Genomic DNA, 25,200 nt, shown 5'->3' with positions numbered 1-25,200 from the left:
GCATGCTAACTGCTCTGAATTGTGTAGAATGTTCTTGTAAGCCAGCAGAAGGTAACGTGGATTTACGAAATTGGGAACACTTATTCACAGGAGGCTCAATCACCTGCTGCATGACACAATCCGAAACAATCTGCCTTTGGCCTTTTCCTCAAACCCTACAAATGGTAACATTCTGTAGCACTCCCCTTGCTCCCCACTATTACCAGTGATGCCAGACAGGCAGGTCCCAGGGCTGCACATCTGTGACCACCATGGAAGGTTTTATACCCTTTTCCATGCAAACGTGAGTAGTCCATTCAAACTCACTGGCCCGCTTTGGCAGAGGAGGACCGTTCTGATTCACAGCTGGTGGCGGGCAGGCAGGCAGGCAAAACAAAAGCCTTACTTACATGCTCCCATTCACATGTTTGAACTCAAAGGTGGGAGAAGCCCTTCCTGAGTTGGGGAATAGTTGGCCTGTCTGCTGGGCTCAGTGATAGCTCCTTTGACTGTTATAAGGGGGTGCAGCCCACAAAGGCCACAGCAGCTTTATGGTAACGGCGCCTGCAGGTCAGCACCAGCCTCGGAGAAACTTCTCACTCCATACATCCACTACCTGTCTGATGCTCACCACTGCTTGCTGCATCAGACTGGGCTCACTATGAAATGGTGGCCCAGGGTTACCTACCCCCTCTCCCGAAAGTCTACCTGCCTAAAATGAAATTGTGCTATTTCTTCTATTTCCCTTTAGACAGAAGGCACTGTTATACATCACATTAACAATGAGAAATACTAAGTTATAGTGCTTTTCTGTTGTTTATTAGACCCGATTTCCTGTCAATCCTTCTGCAGAGGATTACGCCAGCAACAACCATTAACATCAATGCACAGGGGGACTCATGACTTCCTCCCACTTGCGCTAATTGAAGTTATTGGTATAAATCCCTGTGCAGTGGCAGAAAAAGATGACCCCCTAAGGGTTAATCTTTCAGCCATATTTTCTATTACTTCAGAATTAGAGTCGAGTTCTTTGCAGCAGATAACTTCTTCAGGGCTAAAAATAAAACAAACAACTGCAGGATGACTCATACAATGACATTCAATTTCACATCCTCCAGAATTTTCTAAACAAGATACTTTTTTCTTAAGCAAAGTGTCCATTCAGACGTACTTCTCCCTCCTCTCCTCCAGAGAGTGAACATTCCTACTGTTACTCAGCCTGGTAGGGCCAGGAGAAGGTGCAGTCTGGAGAAGGGTAAACAAAATATTACAGCCTTATGAGAGTGGTTTGACGCAATGGACAAAAATCCCCGCTACAAGTTATTAAAAAAGTACTGGCAGTTCTGCTCTACTTTAAAAAGCTTCAAAACCCAACATACTTTAAGCAAACACACACATTAAAAAAGGAAAAAATAAAGAAAAACAGACAAATGTACTTACAATCTGTTGCCATGCCAACAAAGATACATTTTTTGAAGCGACATTCCTGGCACTGATTTCTTGTTACTTTGTCTATCACACATTTTCCTTCATATTTACAGGAGTAGGTTGGATGGAGGTTTTTCTGAATGGTTCTTCTAAAAAAACCCTAAGTGCAATAAATAAATACATTTGAAAGCATTAGCATTGCACAATTTTTTTTTTTCAAATTGGGAGCCACTTTGGTTTGGTAGAAATGTACCTAAGAATGCAAGATAACATACTTCATTCCATGAAACTCTCATAGAGGAAAACTAATTTTGTAGTGTATGGCATTTCTTATCTGAGTTTCACAAAACATTTCCTCTCTAAAAACTAAAACCACATAGACATTTGGGTAAGTAAAGGCATAAGTAACACTCGAGGGACAAACACTGTCTACATGTCTTCTTGAGATAATGTCTCTGTGTGTTGAATTTTTTTGCATTTGAACTAGAGAGTTTATTTTGATCCCCTTTCTAAATTACATAATAATTTAGAGGGATATTAAGAGACATATACATACTTTTAATTAAAGAGCAGCTTCTGCAAATTGTAAGAACAGTGGTGTGTCTGAGCCACTATAGGATTAAGAACAAGCAGTTCTACTCCTTTCTTTCCATCGAAGCCAAAAACCCCAATCAACCAACCAACCAACCAGCCAAACAACCAAATCTGGGTAAGACTAAGAATTTTGCAAATACCCCACAGACCCTGGCCTTAGGTAAGGAAATCAGCAAAAACTTCTGTCTGAACATTACGGACATAATCCTGGTACTAATTCCAACATCACTTTTCTCATTGACTTCTGCAAGAGTGGACAAGACAAGCTGTAAACCAGAAACGTAGACTTTAATTTCAAGTTTCACCATTGTTTGAGACTGACTGCATCCAGCAGTGCAGCTTGCAACTGCCTTGACATAAAGACCAGGGTTCCAGTGTGACTGAGGCCACTGTGAATGGCTTTGGTTTCAGTGAAAATGGCAAAATTCAAGTGAGATTTTACCTAATAAATAGCCTCTTCAGTGGGGATTTTATCTAATGAATGGTCTCTTCACTTCACAAAGCAAAAGTTCTGGTTTTAATCATGTTAAATAATACCTGGTAAAATCTTATAGGAGTGTGTAATTTCTGTTAACAGAGAATGTTGTATTAAGATGTATGGATAAGTCTGTATTTCAGCTTGAGCTTCTAATTCCAGTGAACATAATAAAGAGACTTGTCCTTATTAGAGTTTTAGCTTACATATACAACTTGAGCTAAGAGTGCAACTTTTTCTTCCTTAATAATAATAAGACGTGAAAACTCAATTAAAATGAGTTGCATAAGGCATGTGTGTGAGCCTTCACAAGACTGGGATCCACTGGGTTGAGACAAAATCCAGAAAAATCACAATCAAGATGCCCTTACGTGAGATTTGGATCAGGTCTCAAACCTTCATCTACCCAACTGCTGGATTTGGATTCACTCTCAAGCTTGTGACGAATTCCTAGAGACAGAACCCATCTCCCTCTGCCCTGAGGGTCAAAGATGGCTCTGGACAACCAAGGACACAGGCTAATCTGTAGTTACAGCAAGAGATGGAAAAATCTCTGATGAATCTCAGGAAGTGTTTCCCAAACCTTGAATGGGACTTAACATAGCTCTAGTTTTACAATGACAAGGCTCTTCACCATCTGTGTTGGGACCAGCACATTTCACCTTCCCATTTCTTTGCATTTCTTGGAAACTTTTTGCAGAAAACCTCTTTAATCATCTCTAGATACAATGTGATAAGGAAGCTGTTCTCTGTCCAAACACTTCATCATGGAAGTGTTAATTTTCGTTAATAAAATAAAACATAAATAAATAAATAAACATAAATAAAAAATTTTATTGTAAGGCAACTACTCTTTTTCCTAAATTCCTTTACTATGCACCTATATAGCAATAGATGCAATGGGTACAGTCCAGAGAAACATTTCAGTGATGTCAGAACTCACCCTTGTTTTATTTGTGTTTAATTTCCTTACAATTTACTCTTCAGAAATAATGCAAAAGAATGCTTTGTTCATGAAAGCACTTGCCAAAGCAGATTTTTGGCTGTCAGCCTTGATTAATGTTGTTACACAATTAAAGTGATTTTGAGTGGAAGCATCAAGTAAATGTCAAATTCATTGAGAATTGATTACATACAACTTTGCTGAAAAATCACAGAATCATAGACTGGTTTGGGTTTGAAAGGACCTTAAGATCATCCAGTTTCAACACCACTCCCATGGGCAGGGACACCTCACACTAGACCATATCACCCAAGGCTCTGTCCAACCTTGCCTTGAAGACTGCCAGGGATGGAGCATTCACAACCTCCCTGGGCAACCCATTCCAGTGCCTCACCACCCTCACAGGAAAGAATTTCCTCCTTACATCCAATCTAAACTTCCCCTGTTTCAGTAAGTTTTAACCCGTTACCCCTTGCCCTATCACTACAGTCCCTAATGAAGAGTCTCTCCCCAGCATCCCTATAGACCCCCTTCAGATACTGGAAGGCTGCTATGAGGTCTCCACGCAGCCTTCTCTTCTCCAGGCTGAACAGCCCCAACTTTCTCAGTCTGTCTTCATACGGGAGGTGCTCCAGTCCCCTAATCATCTTTGTGGCCCTCCTCTGGATTTGCTCCAACATGGTCTTCTTACGTAGGGGACACGAGAACTATACACAGTATTCCACGTGGGATCTCATGAGAGATCTTCCAAAGTATGTGTTGAAATTGTCCACATAAACCCCCCCATCTTGTACAATGAATACATTTGCCAGAACAACAACTCAAAACAAAACAAAATGGTCAGTTTGTAAGCCAACTAGAAATAGGAGAAAGAAGTTAAATTACTGTTTGGAAATGGTTAGCTCTGTTCCTTGTGCACAAAGGATTGTTTTAGATTGTACATCAGACAGAAGAACTGTACCTGAAGATAAAAGTAGATTTTGTATGCTGTATCTTTAAAATACTTGGTAGACATAAAGAGAAATACTTTGGTTGGAGCAACAAAAACCTTAATAGAAAAACTGGCAAGAGATATAGCTGTTCAGCTGGGAGCAAAAGGTATTTTATGATGCCACAGTGTAGCTTACTTCTCATTATACCTGAATTAAGTCATACTCACTCATTTTATGTATTGTTGACACCTGGTATATGGGATGCAAATGCGTAAGAATCCCTTGTTCAGTCCCAAGGTTTTTTCAGATAGAAATATTTTTTCATACTTATTACATATGCATGTGTATAAAACCATTATGAATATTACCACAAATCTGCTGTATATAGGATATTTAGTTCTTTGTGCATTTCATAAATGTAACGTACGACAATGCTGTACAGCTGAAGGCACTACTTCAACACAAAAGTTACTGGGATGTGGGGCTCTAAAGCCAATCCAAACCCAAAATCTCAGACTCAAATATTCCAGACTTTGGGGATGAAGAGAATATGACTTTTGTGGCTTGGTCCCATGACACCAGTCCAACACATGTGTGGTCCTATTTGTTTAGAAATACAATAATTTGTTATTTTCTGCAGGAAAGAATAGCTTTCTTACATGATCTCAAGCTATTCAGGCGTATTTATAGCAGTGAAAACATGTAAGATGTGCCTGAGCGTGTTGCTCAATTTTTTCTTCTAATTTATTTGCTTGCCCAAAGCAATCTCTTTTCTAATTTTGCATGTAGCTTTGGGATGCAATTTAGGGCTGAAAGCACATTTCAATATGCTTAAGATAAAGAAGTAAGGATCTTTTTGAAACTGTTTTAACTGGGTGTCAATGCTTCCCAAAGTGATAGATATTACCATTGTATAAGCATGTGGAAGGGACCTTGATTTTTGCTTCTTCACAGTGATGATGAGAGGCACTGGACCACTGCTAATTGCTACACACTCTTCATGGCCGTAGGCAGAATCTATTGCATAAAAAGTTTCACTGGAGCTGCTGGGAGCATGCTGATGTACATTGACTGAGAACATGGCCAAAGAAGCATTAAACAATGGAAACGTAAAAGCTAACAGTTAAACAGCAGCTACAGAAATCTAAATTTCTTGTTTTCTTTTTAGAAGCGAACACTGCAAAAATCAACTACATTCCTTATGCATATGAAGCGCAGCAGCATAGCCAGATACGGCTTATCATCAGTACTGGATGTTCTCATTCACTTCTAATCTGTCTTTTCTATGACAGCACAGTTCAGGAAGTCTGTATAATGGAGGAGCTGGAAAGCTATTTCTGATTCCCACTTTCCCACCATGCCATTTACCTTGCAACCTTCGCAAGTGATGCAGCGATAATGATATCCGGTGGCTTTGTCCCCACATACTACACATAGCTCATCCTTGTCTAAGTAACTGGGTATATACCCTGTGAAGAAAAAGAGGATGTGGCATGTAAACTCAATATAAAATGACATGATACATTTGATATGAAAACATTATATTAAAATCCACTGCAGATCTTGTCTACCAGCCCCATGCTTCTGAACCCACTGAATTTCCTGAATAAAAAGCTCATACTATGTTACAGACTTACTGAAACACAGTCTAGAGTATCTTCTACTTTTCAGACTGTTTCAGCATCTGCTGGTCAAGAGGGAGAAACTGGAACATGATTGCTCTCTTCTGAGTGAGATATTACCTCAGAAAAATAAATATATTTATTTTTACCTCAAAGGTTTTGATGTGAAAAGATCAAATAACATACTAGATATTTCTCTTTCCCGTTTCACATAAAACCAGATATAGTTGTACACTGAAGATGAGATCCCTGGTTGTAGGGTGCCTTATGGACCTGGTAATAAGAAGTATTTACTGAGAGACTGTTAGCTTAAAGAAAACTGCACAGGAGACAAGTACCAGCAATAGACATCCCAAACTGTACTGATCATACCTGGCCTGGATGTGTTCCACAAGAACATTGACTATAGCCTGGATTTAGGACAAAATACGTGGGCAAACAAGTATGCGTGTGCGCGTATGTGCATGTGTTAGAATAATACTTTCTCTCCTGACGTGGTTTACCGGATGCCCAACAAAAGAAATCAAGTATCACTGCTATAAAAAACATTGGCAATGCTTGATCCTTTTCCCACAATGACATTCATTTTGATAACATAAACGTATTTTCAATTTGAGCAAAAACCCAAAACAATTCTGATGGCAACCAAAAGGCAATTCTAAACTAAAGAAAATTTTTAAACAGGGTAAATTACAAACCATTTAATGTAAGTGTTCTCATGACTCACAATCAATGGAGCTATGGTACATAACTTTTCCTTCTGAAAAATGTATCCATAAAGATGCAATACAGGGATCTCAGATTCATTTTGAGGGAAGAGAAGGAAGTGCAGCTATGTGTATAACCACATAAGATTATTAAAGTGTAGTAAAAATTTCACAGAAACCCAGAATGGCTGAGGTTGGAAGGAACCTCTGGAGGTCATCTGGTTCAACCTCTCTGCTTAAGCAGGGCCACCTACAGCCAGTTGCCCAGGACCATGTTCTGATGGGCTTTGAGTGTCTGTAAGGATGAAGACTTCACAGCCATTCTGGAAGTCTGTGCAAGTGCTTGGTCACCCTCTTAGTCTTTCCTGCCTTTCCATAATGCTGGGAAGCAGGAGCACTCTGAAGCCATGCCCAGCTAGCTGCTTATCAGGTTTGCCAATACGCCTACTGGCATCTGAAAGTGGAGAGGGGAACTGAGCTGAGATCTTACTGATGTATAGCATCAGTCAATAATACAGTAAAAGATCAGATTTACATTCAGGTTACACGTCTCCATGATGAACAAGTTGTGCTTGGATAAAGACTGGTGGATACACAGAGCTGGTTCTGTGACCTTGAGGGAAGAGACACAGCAGGGTTTCGACTTTACATCACTGACTCCTAATGGACATTATGCCAGTGGGGGATTAGCAGAAGCTATTATCTCCATCCTGTCTCCCTTTTGCTCACACCTGCCTCTGTGCATGCAACACATATACAACATGGAACTGTTACAAGAGGCAGCAGAGTCAGCAAAGGGATGCAGAATTTTACACTAAATTTCTCATGAAGATTGATGGCTTCTTGGTATTGCTAGTTACTGCTATTCATGAAACAGAGACTTGGTGTAGCACAGACTATGTCCTCTAAAATTCAGTATCCCTGGCTTGCTTCTTAAAGAATCACTTGTGCATTAAATGCCCTGATATTTCATTAAGTACATAATCTGGTTAGCGCTGTTTGTGTAACGGCAGCTTTGTTCTACTGGAGCAGGAGACCACTTGTCTAAGCTGCTTCCTTAATACATACAGTAGCTTGCACATGTAACCACTTGGTGTCTATTTTCTTCTTGGAGTGTCATGACTATCCAACCCAGGAGACAGTTTCCAACCTGGCAGAAAACACGTATCTCCTACAGGCACTCCTAGTAAGAAATTAAAAATGGCATCCTTATATGCAACCACGTTCCCGCTTTTGCAGCATCAGAAGTAAGTGCCAGCTATTTAAGATACTTAAATATTATGTTCACCACATTTGCAGGATTGTGCCCATGTCACAAGGTAAGCACACACTTCAAACTCTTCTACTGATTCAAGAGGAAACATGGATAGAAAAAAAATCTTATCCCAAGAAATCACTGGCGAAAGAAGTGTGCAATAAACATCTTTTTAACCCTCCTTCCAACAGCTAATGGGGTCAGAAACTGCAAGAAATTAGGAGAGTTGGACCTTCAGGAGTATTTTAAAAATATTTAATTCAAACAGACATGATGCCAAGAGGAATAAGGAGACTTACATTCAGTTCGTACAAACAGTAACGTCCACTCAAAATAATTTCTAGCAGTTGCAAATACCCAGTCTGACCTCTGTATAAATTCAATGCGATTTAACTTGGAAGACATGCAGGTAAGTGCCTCAGTGCATTTTTGCTGCTACCTAGGAGTTAGAAACAATATCAGCAGGAGGAAATTCAATAGTGTTTTTCCAAAGTTGGTACTAGCATGGAAGCTGTGAATAATGCAACGGAGATTTCTGGCGAAGCCATGGATAGCAGCAGAGTTGCCTGTTGGATGGTTTGAGGAAGAAGAAGAGCAAAAGACTTCTCTCACTCATTCAGCACATGGGGAAAAAAGATGAGAGGCAGACTAATAGGGACTTGTTTCTCATATCAGCAAGTACTTTGGCATCTTGTGTGTTTAATAACTCTAAACCAAAAATAAAAAATCCTGTGTGGAAGAAGCAGATGCTGTCTGGACAGAGTAGCCCAGGCGCTCTCTTACAAAGAATGATGACAACAAATCTCATGGGAACGCTGCGCAGGTTTCTATTACTGGTGTTTGCATTTCATCCTGTATTTATTGGTCAAAACCTACTGAGTAAACAGCTAAGAAGAACCATTCAAAAGCAACACCAATCTCACTGAACTGTACAATACAATAACCAGTATAATTTCTTGGTCTTTCAAGACTCTGCTGTATTTTAACATCCTCAAGGACTATCATTTCGTGTATCCTGCATGATCCCCAAAGTTAACAATCTATCAAGTATGACTTGATATTGTTCATCCCAATGCCCACTCTGGAGTGGAGACCACCAGTGAATTACCTTGACCTGCCATGTTTAGTGTTTTCCATGCAGCTTAATGCAACTCCTTTGCTCCCCAGACTCCCACCTGCCAGCCCACCTACTCTTACTGTCTTGGCAAGGCTAAGTACTCAGCAAGACTAGTTCCCCCTGTCTAGAATAATATATTATATAATCCATTATAGCAATCCTGATAGTGATTTACATCTTTTACATTGTAACACTAGCTTTGTAGAGGTATGAAGAAATGATTCCTCGTGCAAGAAATTATTCCCTTTGATAGGAAAAGGCACCATGAGTTTGCCCCAGCAGCTGCAAGGACAGAATGAGATCTGCTAACCTATGCAGTCACCTGAGGTACTCTGTTTCATTAATATGGTATGCCTACACTCTCAAATTACCATTTGCAGGAATGATACCTTAAAGCATTATATGTGACAGATTGGAGGGACACAAATGGGACACTTGGTGGCTATTCCTGCCCCTCTCCTGCAACAAGGTAAACTATTGAAATGAAAACAACCCCCGAAAAATGATACTGATTTTTTTAACTCTGTACCTGGCACACATTAAAAAAAAACAAACAACAAAAAACCCCATGTTTTGAGAAAAGTAAAGAACCAATTTCAGTTTTGTTCAAGTCTCATTGCATAGACTCTACATCTCCAGGTCTGCGTCTGTACAGATAATGTAATACTGGCTTAGGGATTAAACCATGCCTTAAAGAGATTCTAGGACCCAAACCATATTTGACTACCAAACAGGGATATGGGTGACATCAACAGAAATTATGCCTGTATACCAGATGTTCCTTAGTAGTTTTCTCTTGATCCACCATACACTTATACTGTGCAAGCAGAAAAAGCCATTTTTTGCTACTGCACAAGGACACTTGTGTTTTAAGACCATTATTTAGTATTTTGATTATCACTGTACACTGGCAGAGTCATGTATTAAATATATTCCCTGAAATCTTTCTTTTCCCTATCTAGTATGGTCTGCATGACTAGCAATCACTCGCTAAAATGAGTAGTTTAGGATTTACCAGTAAGCTCGTATTCACTTACCAGACGCTGCAATAAGAAAATGAAAAAGATGGAATTAATTACTACCTTGAGAATCCTCAACTGCGTTAGAACTGAAAATTTATATGCTGTTCTACCAACTCCGTAGTCACATTGTAACTCTTTACAAATTACAAAAAATTACAAGAACCATCCAGGTATCATCCAAGATACATCCTTGTGTAGAAAAAGCTTAAATTGAGTGTTTACCAGAGAAAGCATAGAGCTGAGTGACAAAAAGCATACTCCATTCTTGTTTGTGCTATCACCAATATTGATCTGAAAGGCTAGGCTGTAGACTGATCCTTGTTTCCCATTTCCTTTAAATTATTCCCACTGAGAAAAGTTGCTTATTTCTCCATTGAGCTCGGAAGCACGGAGCATGTCGTTAAACAGATTTACACATTTTTTGTTAACTAACTGGCTTTCTTGTCTGCAATTTCGATTGCTGTTGACATTCTTCAATTTACAGAATTACTGAAATTTGGCAAGAGATTCTGCAAAGATAGAATCTGGAACATTTTACACTCTCTTTTCCCTCAGTGATTTATCTATGTACTACCCCTGTTCTTTGGGCTGGGTCAGAACCCTTATCAAAAGCAATGCATTTTGCTCAGATGCGCTGAAAACATTTTAGTCCAAACTGTGTTATCACTTAAATTGCTGTGATCAGTTCTGTACCTGCATCACTGCCAACCACAGGTACAAAATGCTCCACTGTTGCAAAATTTTCCCCCAAATTATTTAAAGTTTTTTAGACACCATTGCTTAGTATCACATGTAACTTCTGTGTTCAGAAAGCTAAGCCTCACTGAATATCAGTTTTACTACTGATGCAAAAGCAGAGCATGACTTAGTTCACTTTTGCACCCTTCATTTGGTTGTGGAAAGGTTACACTAAAGGAGCTGAAAACCCTTTTTCCACTGAAACTTTTATTAAAAAAAGAAACATATAATTGCAATGATCTGCTGAGTAAGATGCAATTTTTCTGGTCAGTGCTATCTCCTTAGATAAATGGTCAAGAGCAAAATTAATCATTTTAAAGCCCAAAAGAATTGTTAACATTCTGAGAGCCGCTCTGATGCAAAGGCCAAGATAACAAATTGTCAGTGTTTCTGTGAATAATTGGTTATATGCACACATACTGCCCTGCCTGTACCGATGAGAAGGCATTCTGATATAATCTCCATGTTGTATTTTCTTAGCTATTCAGAAAGTACTCTAATGTTTTCACACCACTAAGAACTCAGTTTGGACTAATTCATTCCCATACTCTTGCACTCAAACAGCACATATTCTCAGCTGCACCTAAATTGCCTGAGAATATAAAGGGAAATAATAATGACAATTACAATTATATACATTATTATTTTACAATTCTAACATTAACAAGAATAATAACTTTTAAAGTTCCATTCTCCCACCGTAACAAGAGCCCTTAAAAAGACACCATTACCCTCACTTTGCTTCTGGGAAGCAAGGTAAGCCACAGCGCTGAGGGGTTGGCACCGCTACAGCCGAACTCAACAATTCCCACCTGCAGACCCTTGGTTTGGGGGGCAGCCTTTGGTTACTCCTGGTCCACTCTACAGAGCCTGAAGTTAAAGCCTAACCTCACGGACACTCAGGCATCTTTCATTAATTCTGTCCATAAAGAACTGTGCAAAGGGAAGTGAAAGACAACTCATCCCAGTTTTAACTTTGCAGACCTACTTCTCACATTGTCCCAATGGCCAGAACACTGCGCACAGACCAAATACGGAGATACTGAGGTTTCTGGACCTCTGTACCTAATTATTTTGTACTTTTCTGGCTGTACTACCTCTACCCTGTCACCAGGTACTTCTCATTGTAGAGGCAGTACGAGGAGATCCAGGAACACTTTTGCCTATCTTCGGCTTTGGCACAAGGGCAGGGTGGCATAGGCTGCCTCTGAGCATCATCCATCCAGTGTGCAGTGTTGCAAGATAACCATGGCTGGTGATAGTATAAGAGGGGAAAAATATTCCAGTTTAAGCTCTCTGAGACAGAACTGGAAATAGCACCTCATTCTCACAATCACAGAATCACAGAATCATAGAATAGTTAGGGTCGGAAAGGACCTTAAGATCATCTAGTTCCAACCTCTCTGCCATGGGCAGGGACGCATCACACTAAACCATGTTACCCAAGACTTTGTCCAACCTTGCTTTGAACACCGCCAGGGATGGAGCATTCACGATGAGCCCTGTTCTGCTCATCAGATTTCACAGCCCCATGTAGAACACAAAGTGTATCCGGTTGCCTGTCTCCTGCAGTAGTATCAGGTCCAAGATGGCTTGCTTAATAAAACAGTGAGCTCTTGCACAAATATTGCGCTGCTATATTTTAAAAGCATACACTGCAGCACAAGAGATAAAAGGAGCAGCAAGCAGATGTAAAGCTAAAACTGCACTTCCACCTCTTGATTTTCTGGAGCACAATTTCAAGTCTTTCATCAGAATTTGTGACAGATAATCAGGAAATAATAGTTTTTAATGTAATGTAATAACTGGAGCAGCTTAAGTGCTTCCTTATATTTTAGAATAACTAGCCATACTTTCAAAGTATTTTCCTTTTTCCTTCAGTAACACTTTGTTGGGGTCTTTGGTTCTTGTTTTTTAAAGTTATTTTCTGACTTCTTTTAAAGAATAAAAAGATAAAGATTTAAAGACATAAAGATAGAGCAGTAATTAAACTCCCCTTCATAAAGAAGATTTTTTTCAGCATATAAAATGTTGGGTTTTTTTTCTGGCCAGAGGTAAAAAGATTTGACCACTTAGTAACTTGGATAGGAAAAGACTTCATGTGCTATTGTAAAGGACAATCTGATTTGAACAGCATACTACTGAGGTTACTACAAATTTCAGAGGACTAACAGAAATACCAACTGCAACAATCAAGACTTATCATGAACACCTGCTTAGGGACTTAATTTTGCTTTAATGGGCTATTACTAAGGCTTCTCTAACAAACTCCCTCATCGTCACCTCCCCAAATCAATTCTGGATCAATACAGACACACATGCCCTGTGTAGAGCCTTCTGTTCTTAGGACAGGATTAAAAGATTCGTTAGTTTTAGGATAGCTTGGTTAAAAGATGGAAATTAGGAAAAACAAAAAGGAAGATGCACATGTCCCAGAGAGTTTATATCCCTTCTGCTTAACAAACTCAGTGTTTGTAAAGGTTTGACAGAAGGGAGGCAACTTCTTATTGATTATCACAATAATAAGGTTCTAAGGGTTGAAAGAATCCCAAAGCACGTTGCTCAGTCTCTGTGAATGATCAATTAAAAGCCTGCTTGAAAGCCAGCTTCCACCAAAATTCACAGCCATTTCTTAGTGAAACTGAGGTAGCAGAAAGGAAGGGCAGACAAGCAGCTTAAAAAAACTATTCTTTCAACTAAACAAAGACAAAAACTTTAAACAGAGCAGATGTCAGGTGTCTGAGTCCTGAAATACCCTAATTAAAGCTCTGATCTAGGTATATCAATTATTATTTATAAATTTTAATGTTATGAAAAATGTATTCCTTCACTGACTTTGCAATAGCAAGTCTTTATTTTCTCTGCATTAATCCTTAGTGCTATTTTTCTTTAACCAAAAACAAAGCATGAGAAAAGTCCACAAAGAGTTATAAATTCATTAATTAAAACCCAAGAGTAGATAAATAGCCTTAAAAAGCATTTAAAATGTTGCACAACACAAAAACATGCATTATCCACAACCAAATTTAGTCTACAATCTGATCATGCTCTGCTAGCTTCCTAGAACAGGATTTTAAAAAACATTTCCTTTATTATGAAATACAAAGCTGTTCAAAGTAACAAAACTCAGACATTTTTCTACCGAACATAGATTTCTGCCAAAGCAGACTTACTGCACCAAGTCCTAAATGACTATTGCCTGCATAAAAGAAAATACTGCAGTTTTTCATGTAGTTCATAAGATCAATTAGCCTGCTTTTTACTGCAAAGCTACTCTGAAAGTAGCAAATGGTGTTTTCTCTATCTGCCGAGGTACATCAGATTCACCTGCATTTCGGATAACTGCATGCAGAAAGTCTGGTCTCAACAGAAAAAGGACATTATGTTGGTACAACAGACTGCGTGTTTTTATCCTTTAATAATATGGTTTTACAGGAACACATAGAACGTACACTTTGTATGCATCAGTTTGTTTGTCTGAGTTCAGAGCACCAAAAACATTTCCAAGTGTTTGCTGGTATTTTGGGCTCTTTTTTGAATTTGCTTTGCTTACTTGAAAGTAAAAGAGTAAATGTTAAAAGCAGGCACTGATTTAACCCGGAGGGAGCAGATACTTCTCTCTGTCTCTCACAAACACATCAACTTTTTGGATGCAGAACAGTCTTTCTTACATAGGTACGTTCTATGTTTTCAGTCATTTTTGCTTTGCATAATAAGAAACTACATGGCTTTCACTTACAAGACAGTAACTCTTAAATGTAATCATTTTCCAATACATATTTACAGTTCTACTTTCACAATATTTTTACAAGAGTTGCCGAGTGCACACAGTCCACATTTGCTGATAATGACGACTCACACAAACTGTCTGTAAGTAACCAGAAATGCAGTGTTAAGACTCAGAATATATCATGACGGTATTTTCTAAGAGAAACTTTCTTACCTAGCTCACTGGTGAATAGCAAATGAACTTAATAGCCCCAGAAAGCAGAAAACAAGCAATATATTTGCAAATGTTTCTTACAGATTAAGAAAAAGTGCTTGGAAATGCTCACTGCTCACAGAAAAACCTTACAATCACCTAGCAACCTATGTTACTGCTGCTTTCAATTTTGAACAGGCAGCTTTCACATCCAAAGATGCATCTGAGCCAACTGATGCACCTGTAAGTTTAAAGCAAAACAAAAACAAAAACAGAGATTATATTTTTTTGTTATTTAAATAAATTGCCCCTACCTTTCTTCTGAGAGTACGATGGCGACTGCACTTGAGAAAAAGTAGGTTTTTCTTCTGTGAAATATTCAGGTTGGTTGTACTGATTCAGGGCCATGTCCATGTCAGAGTACTCGCTTTTAAACACGTTTCCAGGGTAACTACAGGTATAAGGCTGATTCACCGCCCAGGCCTGTTCCATATATATGTTGTTACTGTGCAGGACCTGAGCATCACAACTGCTGTAACCCTGATTATCTTCAATATATGTGCAATAATCAGTGGACTGCATGTAGCAATTGCTACCGGCAGCTGGGTGCACTTCATATATTTCTTGCATACAGTAGTTCATTTTGTTACCCTATCTCAGCTTCTACTTCACGTACTCACACACATGCATACACACACAGGCATGCATACACATAGAACGGGAGAGGAGCAATGAATATACACCAACAAAGTCAACTGAAAAACAGTCCGTTTTACTTCAGAGCACCACCTGATGTGCTAAAATCCTATTTATATTGGGATGCCTTGTGAACTCCCCTGCCAGTCAAACATATTGGGAAGCAGATTTATGACAGTCAAAGGTCTTAATCTGTGACTGTAAGTTAATTCCACGGGAAGATGGCAGGCAGGTAGCAATGACCACCAGACAAAGAAGCGACATCCCGACAACCCTCCTGTTCCCCCGTTTGTCTGGAATAATCATTTTATAAACCATTTCCAGCCTTTCCAATATAATTAGAAAATGATTACTAAGGCGAGGACACAGTTATGTCACTGTAGTTGTCAACTTAAGTGTGAAGCATTATAAAGACTGCTTAAGAACTCCCAGAGGGGATATGCTGAAAATCCTAAAATCAATAATCCTGTTTTTCAGCATTAAACCACAGAAAATCCAATAGTGTTGTGCTGATGACCCCAACAGTAGTCTAGTTTTACAAAATTTAGCAACTTAATCTGTCATCAGCTTTATTGATTTTGTTTTACAGAATTACACGCATGAATCTCCCCAGCCCTCCACACATACACAATCCTCCCCACTGCCTGGTAATGCATTTACGGGAAAGCAGCTGTTCTAAACTTCAGTGATTTGGGGAGGTAATTTCTATCAAGTTCAACAGGTGGGTAACTTAGAACACTGCTTAAATATTATCAATAAGCTAATTGCTTTGCTGTTTTGCCTTATTATCTTTTATGTTTCAGTAATGAAGAACTTTTAGGACCGTATCTTTTTTTGACAACAGAGTAGAGTAAGAGGCGTTTTTGCTCATTTTGGCTCACCTATGAGCCAATGTCACTACAACAAAAACTATATGAACTTACAATTGCTTAATGCACCAAAAACTAATATACCTTGTTCAGTCAGCCATTCTTTCTGATCTAAAAGAAATGGTTGTATTCTAAGTTACATTAGCTGTTATTGGTTTTTTACTAGGCAAAACCTGATTTTTCTGTACAGCACAGCTAATAGGTAAAACCTGTGAAGTCAGTAACAAGACGGTATCCCTCTTTAATGTCTGTACTTATTAGGAAGCAGAATTATTACTGATTTAATAATGAGGTTTTAGCTTTCTTATTCCACTCATTTTAAACTATGCACAGGATTGCCAAAATTACCATGTAGGTTGCCCCTTTTTCATCTAGGATCTTAAGTGTACATCAAACAACTTTGATGAATGTATACCTAAATGTCAATCAAAATTTCAGTGAAATAGGTAAGAACTGGGCACGACATATACATATTTCTCCCTACCCGATATTGTTTAATGTTTGTCTAATGCAAAGAGCCAATGCAGAAATGCTCTCCCTTCCAACATACAACTGTAACTAACCTATCTAAATAAGAAGCATTGTCAATTAGTATCTAATGTGCAGGCTAGCAGAATTCAGGATAAATGCCTTCGGAGGATTGGAGAAGTTAAAATTCATGCTTGGATTTTTATTTTCTTCCCCTCTAACTGTAAAAAAAGCATCTTTAACACACACCTCTTATTAACTTCCTCACAAAACAGTAATACATTTGATAAGTCAAAATCAACTCTATCAAGATCAACTGTAATGAAGTCAATGGAGTTGCTTCCAAAATGAATTTATTCGACTAAAACTCTGATAATTGAAACTAATATCTTTCTTCATTAGGAGCACTAATAGTTACTGAAATCCCAAGAAGTACAACACCAATGAATGAATGAATGGCATTCTCCATGCCATTTTTACCAAAGATCTAACTCAACAAGTCACACTGTGATATACCATGTGAAAAAAGCACACAACAGAAGTGAATTTTCCTTTTAGCTCAGGCCCATGATCTAGATTTTACAAACGGTGATTCTGTCTGTGATAAAAAGCACGTCTTAGGCAAGATCTGACCTTCCCCAAATCGATGTTCAGCACTTCGTAGAACATACACGTTTCCTAAGAAACTCTGCAGTAGTTGTTTACACAGAAATCCCCAAACCGTACTTATTTATGTGATAGTTTGGTAACACTGCAGTACACCCAAATGCAACCCATGCAATCCGAGAAGCTTTCTTCTCCACATTCCCCAGAAAGAAAACATTCCACGACTACAAAACGCGGGTTGTTCATTTACCACTACACGATCCCCTGTACAGCTAACAGGAATTGATGTGAGATTGTGCACAGAGCTGGGGCTGTATTTTACAGGTTACCAGAGCAGAATACCTAGGTATTTCTACACCACCCAGAAAAGCTTTGGAGAGCTGGGCTTTAGAGATCCTTAGTGGGTTTTTTTCCCCATGTGGATTTGTTTTGCCAGACTAATAAACTTCCTATGAATCTTCTCTTGTTCTCCCATTTCCCCCCTCATCTCCCCCTGCCCCCAGTCTGATTTAGCTTTATTACTGAAAAAAAAACAAAAGCAAACTAGAAACAAGACAGTGTGTAGACAGAGCCATCCCAGCCAGGCTGACACCTGAGGATATGGAATCTCAACATGGCACACCTGCAACTTAACTTTCTGTTCCAAAATAAATCCCTCAAATATTTCTTATTTTCTACTGCTGTCAATAATGTTTAGAAATGTGGCATATGTACTTTTGTTGGAATTGCTGCAATACCTCAAGGAAATTAAATTACACAAAAATCTGAAGAACGAGGAGATAAGGAAAAATGGATGAGAACCTTTTCTGACAAAAGAATGATAAACACTGCCAGGGAACAGAGGTTGCTTACCTGTAATATGCTAACATTAAAGAGGCTTATAGCACTGCAGATTGTTGTTCCCTTGGAAACAAATCAGTTCAAGAAACACTGCAAAGATTTAACATCCGTATTAAAACTGAAATATTCCTAAAATATTTTCATTTTAATTTCTGAGGATCCAATCCTGCAGGTCCCTTCCATGTATCACTTTGAATTAAATCATCTGATAAAAGACAGTCAGACAGGGTCTTTATTAAAAGGCTAAAAATGGAGTAGAAAATAATATGAAGAGCTTTTCTTTGTCTCGTATTCTGATTTGAATACTAGTCTTTAAATTATGTCATGTTGAACTTTCATTGCCTTCAGCAATGTAGTATTGCATTTGGAATTTTATTAGTTCACAAGTGTCTGCTTATGTGAACACACGGAAATTAATCACCAATAGAATACAATCTCTGGTGTGAGCCAACAGGCCAGTGATAAAACAGAAACTCTGATACTGCAGCATAAGAGGATCCAAAGTTTGACCCCTTCATGGTCTGAGGTGTCAGTTCATTGTATTGAAGAAGGCAGAAATACTTGCTGAACATGAGCAGTGAATGCACCAAAGGTTGTGAAATACTCACCCGGGTGTAAATCAGAAGTAAATGTGGTGCAGTTAGTGATGTTACACTGGGTTGGAAGAAGTCAGTCTGGGAATGCCTGAAAGATGTCTGCAGGAGACACTGCCTTACATGAGATCATGCAGCTCTTCATCAAGTCCTGATTTTAAAATCCTGACTGAAAGCTTTTGATTATGAACAATCAACCCCCCCACTACACTTCACTTCTCTTGGCACTTACAGTCTCTCTTTGTTACAAAATTCACCAAAATGAACCCACAGGAATGTTAAGGCAAGACAATATTGCTGTGGATTATCCTCCTGACAGTATACCCCACCAGCCTAGAGCCCCGACACCCACAAAAGAACTGTCATTTACCACAATCCATTCTGCTGTGTACATATGCTATCTGCATGAATGTGCGGGTGATGTATTACCTGCAAGTCATATTCTCCTGATTGTTCCCAAACTGTGCACCCCTGGTCTGGAGTCCTGGCTACCTTAATGCTGCAGTTAGAGCCCCCCATTCCTGAAAGCTTCAGAAGTGTCAGTACATGGGAGTTACTGCAGAGCATTCAAATTAGCGAGGGCAGAGTACTACTTCTAAAGGACCACATGGAAGAATCTTGAGTTACATACTATGACCAGAGACTCAAAATGGTCCCTCAAACATACGACTATGCAAACTTACTGTTAAAGATTAAACTATGAAAACCTCAAACATCAGAATCCAAAGTAATACTGAGCACTTACAAGAAAGGAAAATTAATTCTATGTTGTATTTATCTTATTTTTAAATCTCTACTTGTGACTACATCATAAAGCACGTAGAATTATGGAATTCTAGTGCCGTACAGTTACAATAACACTTGACAGTTCCTGAAGTAAGTCTCAGTGCAATCAAACACATTAAAAATTGTCATTTTGTCTACACTATAATAGCAACTGATAGAGCTGAGGAAAAAAGAGCTCAAGTTTTTGCCACAAAATCATCTCTTCGCATTTTCAACAGATGCAGCAACTTTCAAACCAGCCGCCCCTGGTTTAAACTTGAGGAAAATCTTACTTACGTAATAGCACACCTCTTTTCTCAACAGGTATTAAATTAGTTCTTTCTCTAAAACTGTTTCCCTCACAAAACCTGCTGTACCTCAGTTATGACATGCCACTAAATTTGTATATGACTCACAAAATGCCAGCGTGTGATGTGCCTTTTATTGAAACACTTTAAACTCATTAGTCTGTTTGGATAACAAAGAATGTCATAGTTTACACTTAAATGTTCAGGTTCACTACAAATCCAGATATCCCTGAAAATACTTGACACCTTGAATAAATTTGTTTAAAAGAGAATGGAGCTTGCTGTTTCATGATCAGGACTCTTCCAGGGTTCGTGCTTGCTTTATCTTGCACTAGCTCCTTGCACTATTCACAACATATGTAGGTAGCACACAGTCTTGTCAAAAAGCATTTGCTCTTTGAGAGGTCTCCCAACGCACCAGGTAACAAAATCCTTGAATAGTGTTTGACAACATTTAACATGGTCTCTGAGAAAATATTACCTAGAGTAATTATAGACCTGTGACCCAGACAACCCAATTTGTTAAGCCTCTCAATATATCATATCTGAAAGACCCTGCTAGCAGACATCAGTTAATTACATGCCTTATCTCTTGAGAAAGTAACTGCCAATACTTACAACATGTACCTTTTCTGCGTCAGTCCCTACCCCAACTCCACATGAAAACTTGAAGGTAAAAAGTTCTATTTGTTCAAAAATAAAACCTAGCAGAAAGCTACCTAATTTTGCTTGACACAACATAATTAACAGACTCTCGGGTGGGACTGTCTGGGTTTGGCCACCTCCTGACAGCCCTTAGTAAGACGTTAAAGCGATCAACACCTGACATCTGTTAGCAAAGAGGCATTCTGAGGTAAAGAGCAAGTAAATCTAAAGAAATCAGGTACTTAGACCAGTTTAACTTTTCCATGAGGTGATATCCTGCCTGACACTGTAATCTTTCTTCCTGGAGTGACGTAAGATTTAAGTAAAAGAAAACAATTTGTAATCCCTCCCTCATAATATGGACTAATTATTTTTTTGAGCAAAGAACAATGAAGAACTATTTACCCCAGTTTAAAAAGAAATAAAAATAACTTAAGCACTAAATTTGTGCTAATACCTAAGCAACTGTGATTCTTAAAAGGAATCCCTTCACTGTGAACAAAAAAGGCTACCTGAAAGAAAACGGTTCCTGACTAATAAGGCAAAGATTCATAACAAGAAGTTCCATTTATCTGAGTTCTGTATATGCACTTACTGAGGCTTTGGGGATGATTAATAATAAAGAAGAAAAGGCAAACAATACAGTCACAGGTGAGAACTGAACACCCTGAAAGTAGTAAAAGAATGCTTTTGTTTGCCTTTGCATTCTTAATGTATCAGGAGCATTCTTTATTTAAAAAGACCAGGTCAAAAAAGATTTTTGACCAGCTTATCAAAACCACAGAGAGACAAATACATCTTTAAAGGGCTAAAGGAATAGATACTATTTTATATTGGGTATCACATAGAAAACCTCGAACTACGCATCACATCGTCCTCAGGGCTCTTCACAAAGCTATTAAACTGAATAAAAAGGAATAGTAAAAATCTCAATTATTGCTGCTGAAAAAAAATAAAATTAAAATAATTGGCAACAAGAAAACACCCCCTCAGGTAATAATGCTTTTACCAATGGTCAACCTCCTAACCATAAACACAGATATAACAACCTATTTTGTTTGCTTGCTTTTAATACAGCATTTGCTGTACTCTGCATAATAATGCCAGTTACCTTTACACTTTTTTTCTTCTTTTTGGCATTCTTGGGCACCTGGCATGACTTGAAAGTTTGCTTTTGTATGGCCTGGCTGTAAAACTGTGCTATTCCAAGTTGAAGCATGGAGACATTGCGAAAGCTGCTGTCCATTCCTCTGGATATCATATTTTTTGGAGTGCCTTTTCCTACACAAACAGTTTTCTGCTATGCCCACTACATTCCATTTCTGATCTCTGTCAGGAAGGTGAATCAGTTTGTCCCACGACAGGAGGCCACGTCCTGGATGTTTGGCAAATACTGCTGGGCTACAAACTGTTGGCATTGCCAAAATCTTGCTCAGGTGTGGAGTTCTGGAAAGCAAGAGGTTCCCCAGCTCTCCTGACGCTGTGGTATTCCTGTGCATCTCCACTCGACCGCACTGACACGATGCAGAGCCTTTCAGCCATGCCCATTCAGCCACCATAGTTCCCCTTCGGTACAAGTAAACAAAATTTCCCCGTCTGTGAAGCCTGAACAAGTAGGCAGAGCTATGTGGACAGGCAGACACTAGATGTAACTTTCACAACATCGCAACTACAACATGGACCTGAGGGCAAGTTACCACCAATTTATTGCCTTGCTCATATGATCATTTGAGGTCTTGTAGGTCGAGGCTGGTCGTGAACAATTTTCAGATGCTTAAAACACAAAACATCAAGGATTCAGCCTTGTTTGACTTTGCTCTTATCGTAGGCTGACCTGAGGGACACTCTGTTACCTAAGTGTGACATTCTTATGTGGGCATGCTTAGCAGTTCCGCTTTTGCTACCTACTGCCTTTCTCCAGTTGTGGTCACAGTGGAGTATCAGAGACACTAATTTTATCACAGAAGCATGGACTCTTGGGTCCATGGTAAATAATGAACGATATTAAAGCTGCATGATTTGATCTCATTCATCATAATGATTAAGTAAATCTATTTATTCTTTGATACAGAAAATGAGATATCACTGGCTGATAAATCTGTAGGACTAAATATAGCCCATTTTCTATTTTTGGGTTGCAAAACTAAATTCTATAAAAATGAAACATCAGAGATGATATTCCGCATTTAAACCAATTATTTCTTACACATTATGTGTGTCAAAACTAAAAATACAAAATAGTCTTCTAACTTTCACATAGAAAATATCAAATTCCAGACATGTGATGACTGACATCCACTGTGGTTTTAATCATAGTAAGATTCTGCTATGTTAAGGGATCTAAGAGTTAATTTTACATGTACTTCACTCACTATAGAAATCTGCATACATAATAGTAAATAACTTTGGATTTCAGTTACCAGATGCATCATGCTATTGCTGTTCCTGAAAGTTTTATCTTGAGTACTCTTAAGTGGAACACTGCCAATATAGACCATATCTAGCAGACTTAAATACGGTATTAAATACTGTTGTCCTATGTTAATCCCTGATAGTATATATAGTTTTTCTCAATGTCTGATTTTAAATGTAAATGCATAGCTTTTTTTTTTCTGGTGGGAGTGTAAGCGCACCTGAGATTTGAAGTTAAGGGTCCTTTCCTTCTAACTCAGCTGTATCTCAGTTGGAGATACCACTGTATCTCAGCTGGACATTAAGCACGTGAATTTGTATGAGAAAGTACCTGGCATCTCAGACTTCAATGCACAGGGCAGGTAAATTAACTACAGAATTTGCACCTACCTACTTCTGGCTTTATCTGCTCCTAGTAAAGACTTGATTTTTAAAAACTTTAAATTAAAAACTAACTCTTAAATGCAGGTAATATGACAAGACACTATCACTTGTAGGAGGATAATCAGATTTAAAATAGAAAAGGGAAAGTAACCCAGAAAATACCAGGCAATTTTTTAAAATAGAACAGAATATAGAACTTTTTTTTTTCCATAAATTGGACACTTTTGTATCTTCTAGATTTCATAAGAAATTTAATCTCAGAAGGAGAGACTGGATTGTTCTGGTAAGACACTCCGGGAGCTGCACAGAACTCCCCTCTAAGATCTGAACCAGACCGGGCCATTTCATTCTTCTTGGCAGGGAGAGAAACTGTGCACTATAACCCTCTCTCTCTTCCACCAGTCTCTGTATAACCTTAGATAACATACCCTTCAGTACAAGGCTACTCTCTCTCATCTTCCATCATATTCTAGTTATCTCCCTGCATGGATAATCATTATGTAAATGTGAGAGTCAGGCATGTACAACAGATACAGAAGAAATAAAATAAAGGCATTTCTGTAATTCAATCCTAAATAGATATTTCTATGCTTTGTTGATTCCTTAAGCAGACCACTGGCCCCACACAATTCTTGATGTTGTTGTTTAATTAAAACACATTCACTCACTGCAATGGTAAAAATTTTGTTCCCCAAGGATTCAGACAGGATGTCACATAAGGCTTACAGATTTTTAACTTTAGCGAGGAAATCTAAAGCCCTCCTTAACTTAAAAAACAGAGTTAAAACCGTATTTTCCAATTTCTGCATTTGCCAGCGTTTGTAGGATTTCAAAATATGATTTGGATTCATTTAAACTATGAGAAGAAACTGATTCTATTACAGCTTCCATCATTTGGAATTTGCTCAGGCAGAGTTTACAAAGGCTAAGCCAACATCAAGCATCTGTACCATTTTTCTTTTAGTTCCCTCTAAAATTTGCTCCATTATTTTGACTCCTGTGTTAGATACTGTTTACTTAATTTTACAAGCTTCCACCTTATTTCACAAATACCCTTCAGTCACCAGCGACACTTCACATTTAAATTTTGCTAGATGAGGGTTAAGTTGTAAGGAACTACCACTGAAGGCTCTCATATTTTCTCTCCTTTTCTAAGACTTCCTATACTGTGGCCCAGCAGATACGTATGTGCTAAATTACCATTCAGCTTATTAAAATGTTAAATTACAGTTTCACCACAGGACTAAATTATTTGTTCTACTCATTTTGTCTGAAATATCTTGCCTGAATTTTTCGAACCCTTTCTTCTTCCTTTCCTGCCCCCCCCCCCCCCCCAGCAGAGAATGCAGTTTAAATCTCCTACATCTGCTCTTGGTTTGTCAAACCCAACCCCTTGATAAAGGATGATAACATAATTTTGTCTTAGCTCCCTAATTGTAAGAGAAGCATCTCTCTCTCCCTCCAGCTATTGCTAAAATAGCCATAATAAAGGCAGAAAGCAGTACAGCCTACTGGGATGAATCACGACTAAAACCACAGGCCTTTTTTCAGAGTAAAGAGGACTAATAAGAACGGCCTAGAGCTCTTTTTGTCAACATAAGTAAAGGAATCATCAAGTAATTTCACAGATATAAAAGCAGCACATCATAGCAATAGCTGGCATCTGAGCAGTCAACAGTTCAAAAGTAATTTAACATTGCCAAACTGCTCACAGCCTATATGAATTTTAACTCCTAGCTGATCAAAACAGCAGCAGTAGGTGAATGTATTAGCAGTCTCTGAATTGTCATTAACATACTTGATTGCAAAACTTTATATATAAGTTTTGCCTCTACTCATACTTGGAGTTTACTGAAAACACAGAAGCAAGGGCAACAGCA

The 25,200-nt window shown here is 38.6% G+C and overlaps 1 protein-coding gene across 12 annotated transcripts in view; it reads right to left on the bottom strand.

The window, feature by feature from the left end:
* The window catches only part of THRB (thyroid hormone receptor beta), a 168,056-nt gene that overhangs the window by 10,675 nt on the left and 132,181 nt on the right, over positions 1–25,200 (bottom strand). For 10 of the 12 annotated variants that reach the window (XM_057424848.1, XM_057424856.1, XM_057424855.1 and 7 more), the window contains 2 exons: positions 5,720–5,820; positions 1,420–1,567 (listed from right to left, as the gene is read on the bottom strand). In XM_057424848.1, coding sequence (XP_057280831.1) covers positions 1,420–1,567; positions 5,720–5,820 — 249 coding nt within the window. Of the gene's footprint in view, positions 1–1,419; positions 1,568–5,719; positions 5,821–15,048; positions 15,377–21,635; positions 22,084–25,200 lie in introns of those variants that run through there. The other 2 variants (XM_057424845.1, XM_057424847.1) reach the window with 2 other exon arrangements.

The sequence above is a fragment of the Pezoporus wallicus genome, unplaced genomic scaffold (assembly GCF_028554395.1).
Source record: "Pezoporus wallicus isolate ANWC-B61680 ecotype Strahan unplaced genomic scaffold, APGP_CSIRO_Pwel_v1 contig_3181, whole genome shotgun sequence".
NCBI classification, from domain to species: Eukaryota; Metazoa; Chordata; class Aves; order Psittaciformes; family Psittacidae; genus Pezoporus; species Pezoporus wallicus.
The sequence above is the reverse complement of the archived record's forward strand: the minus strand, read 5'-3'. Positions and strand labels throughout refer to the sequence as shown.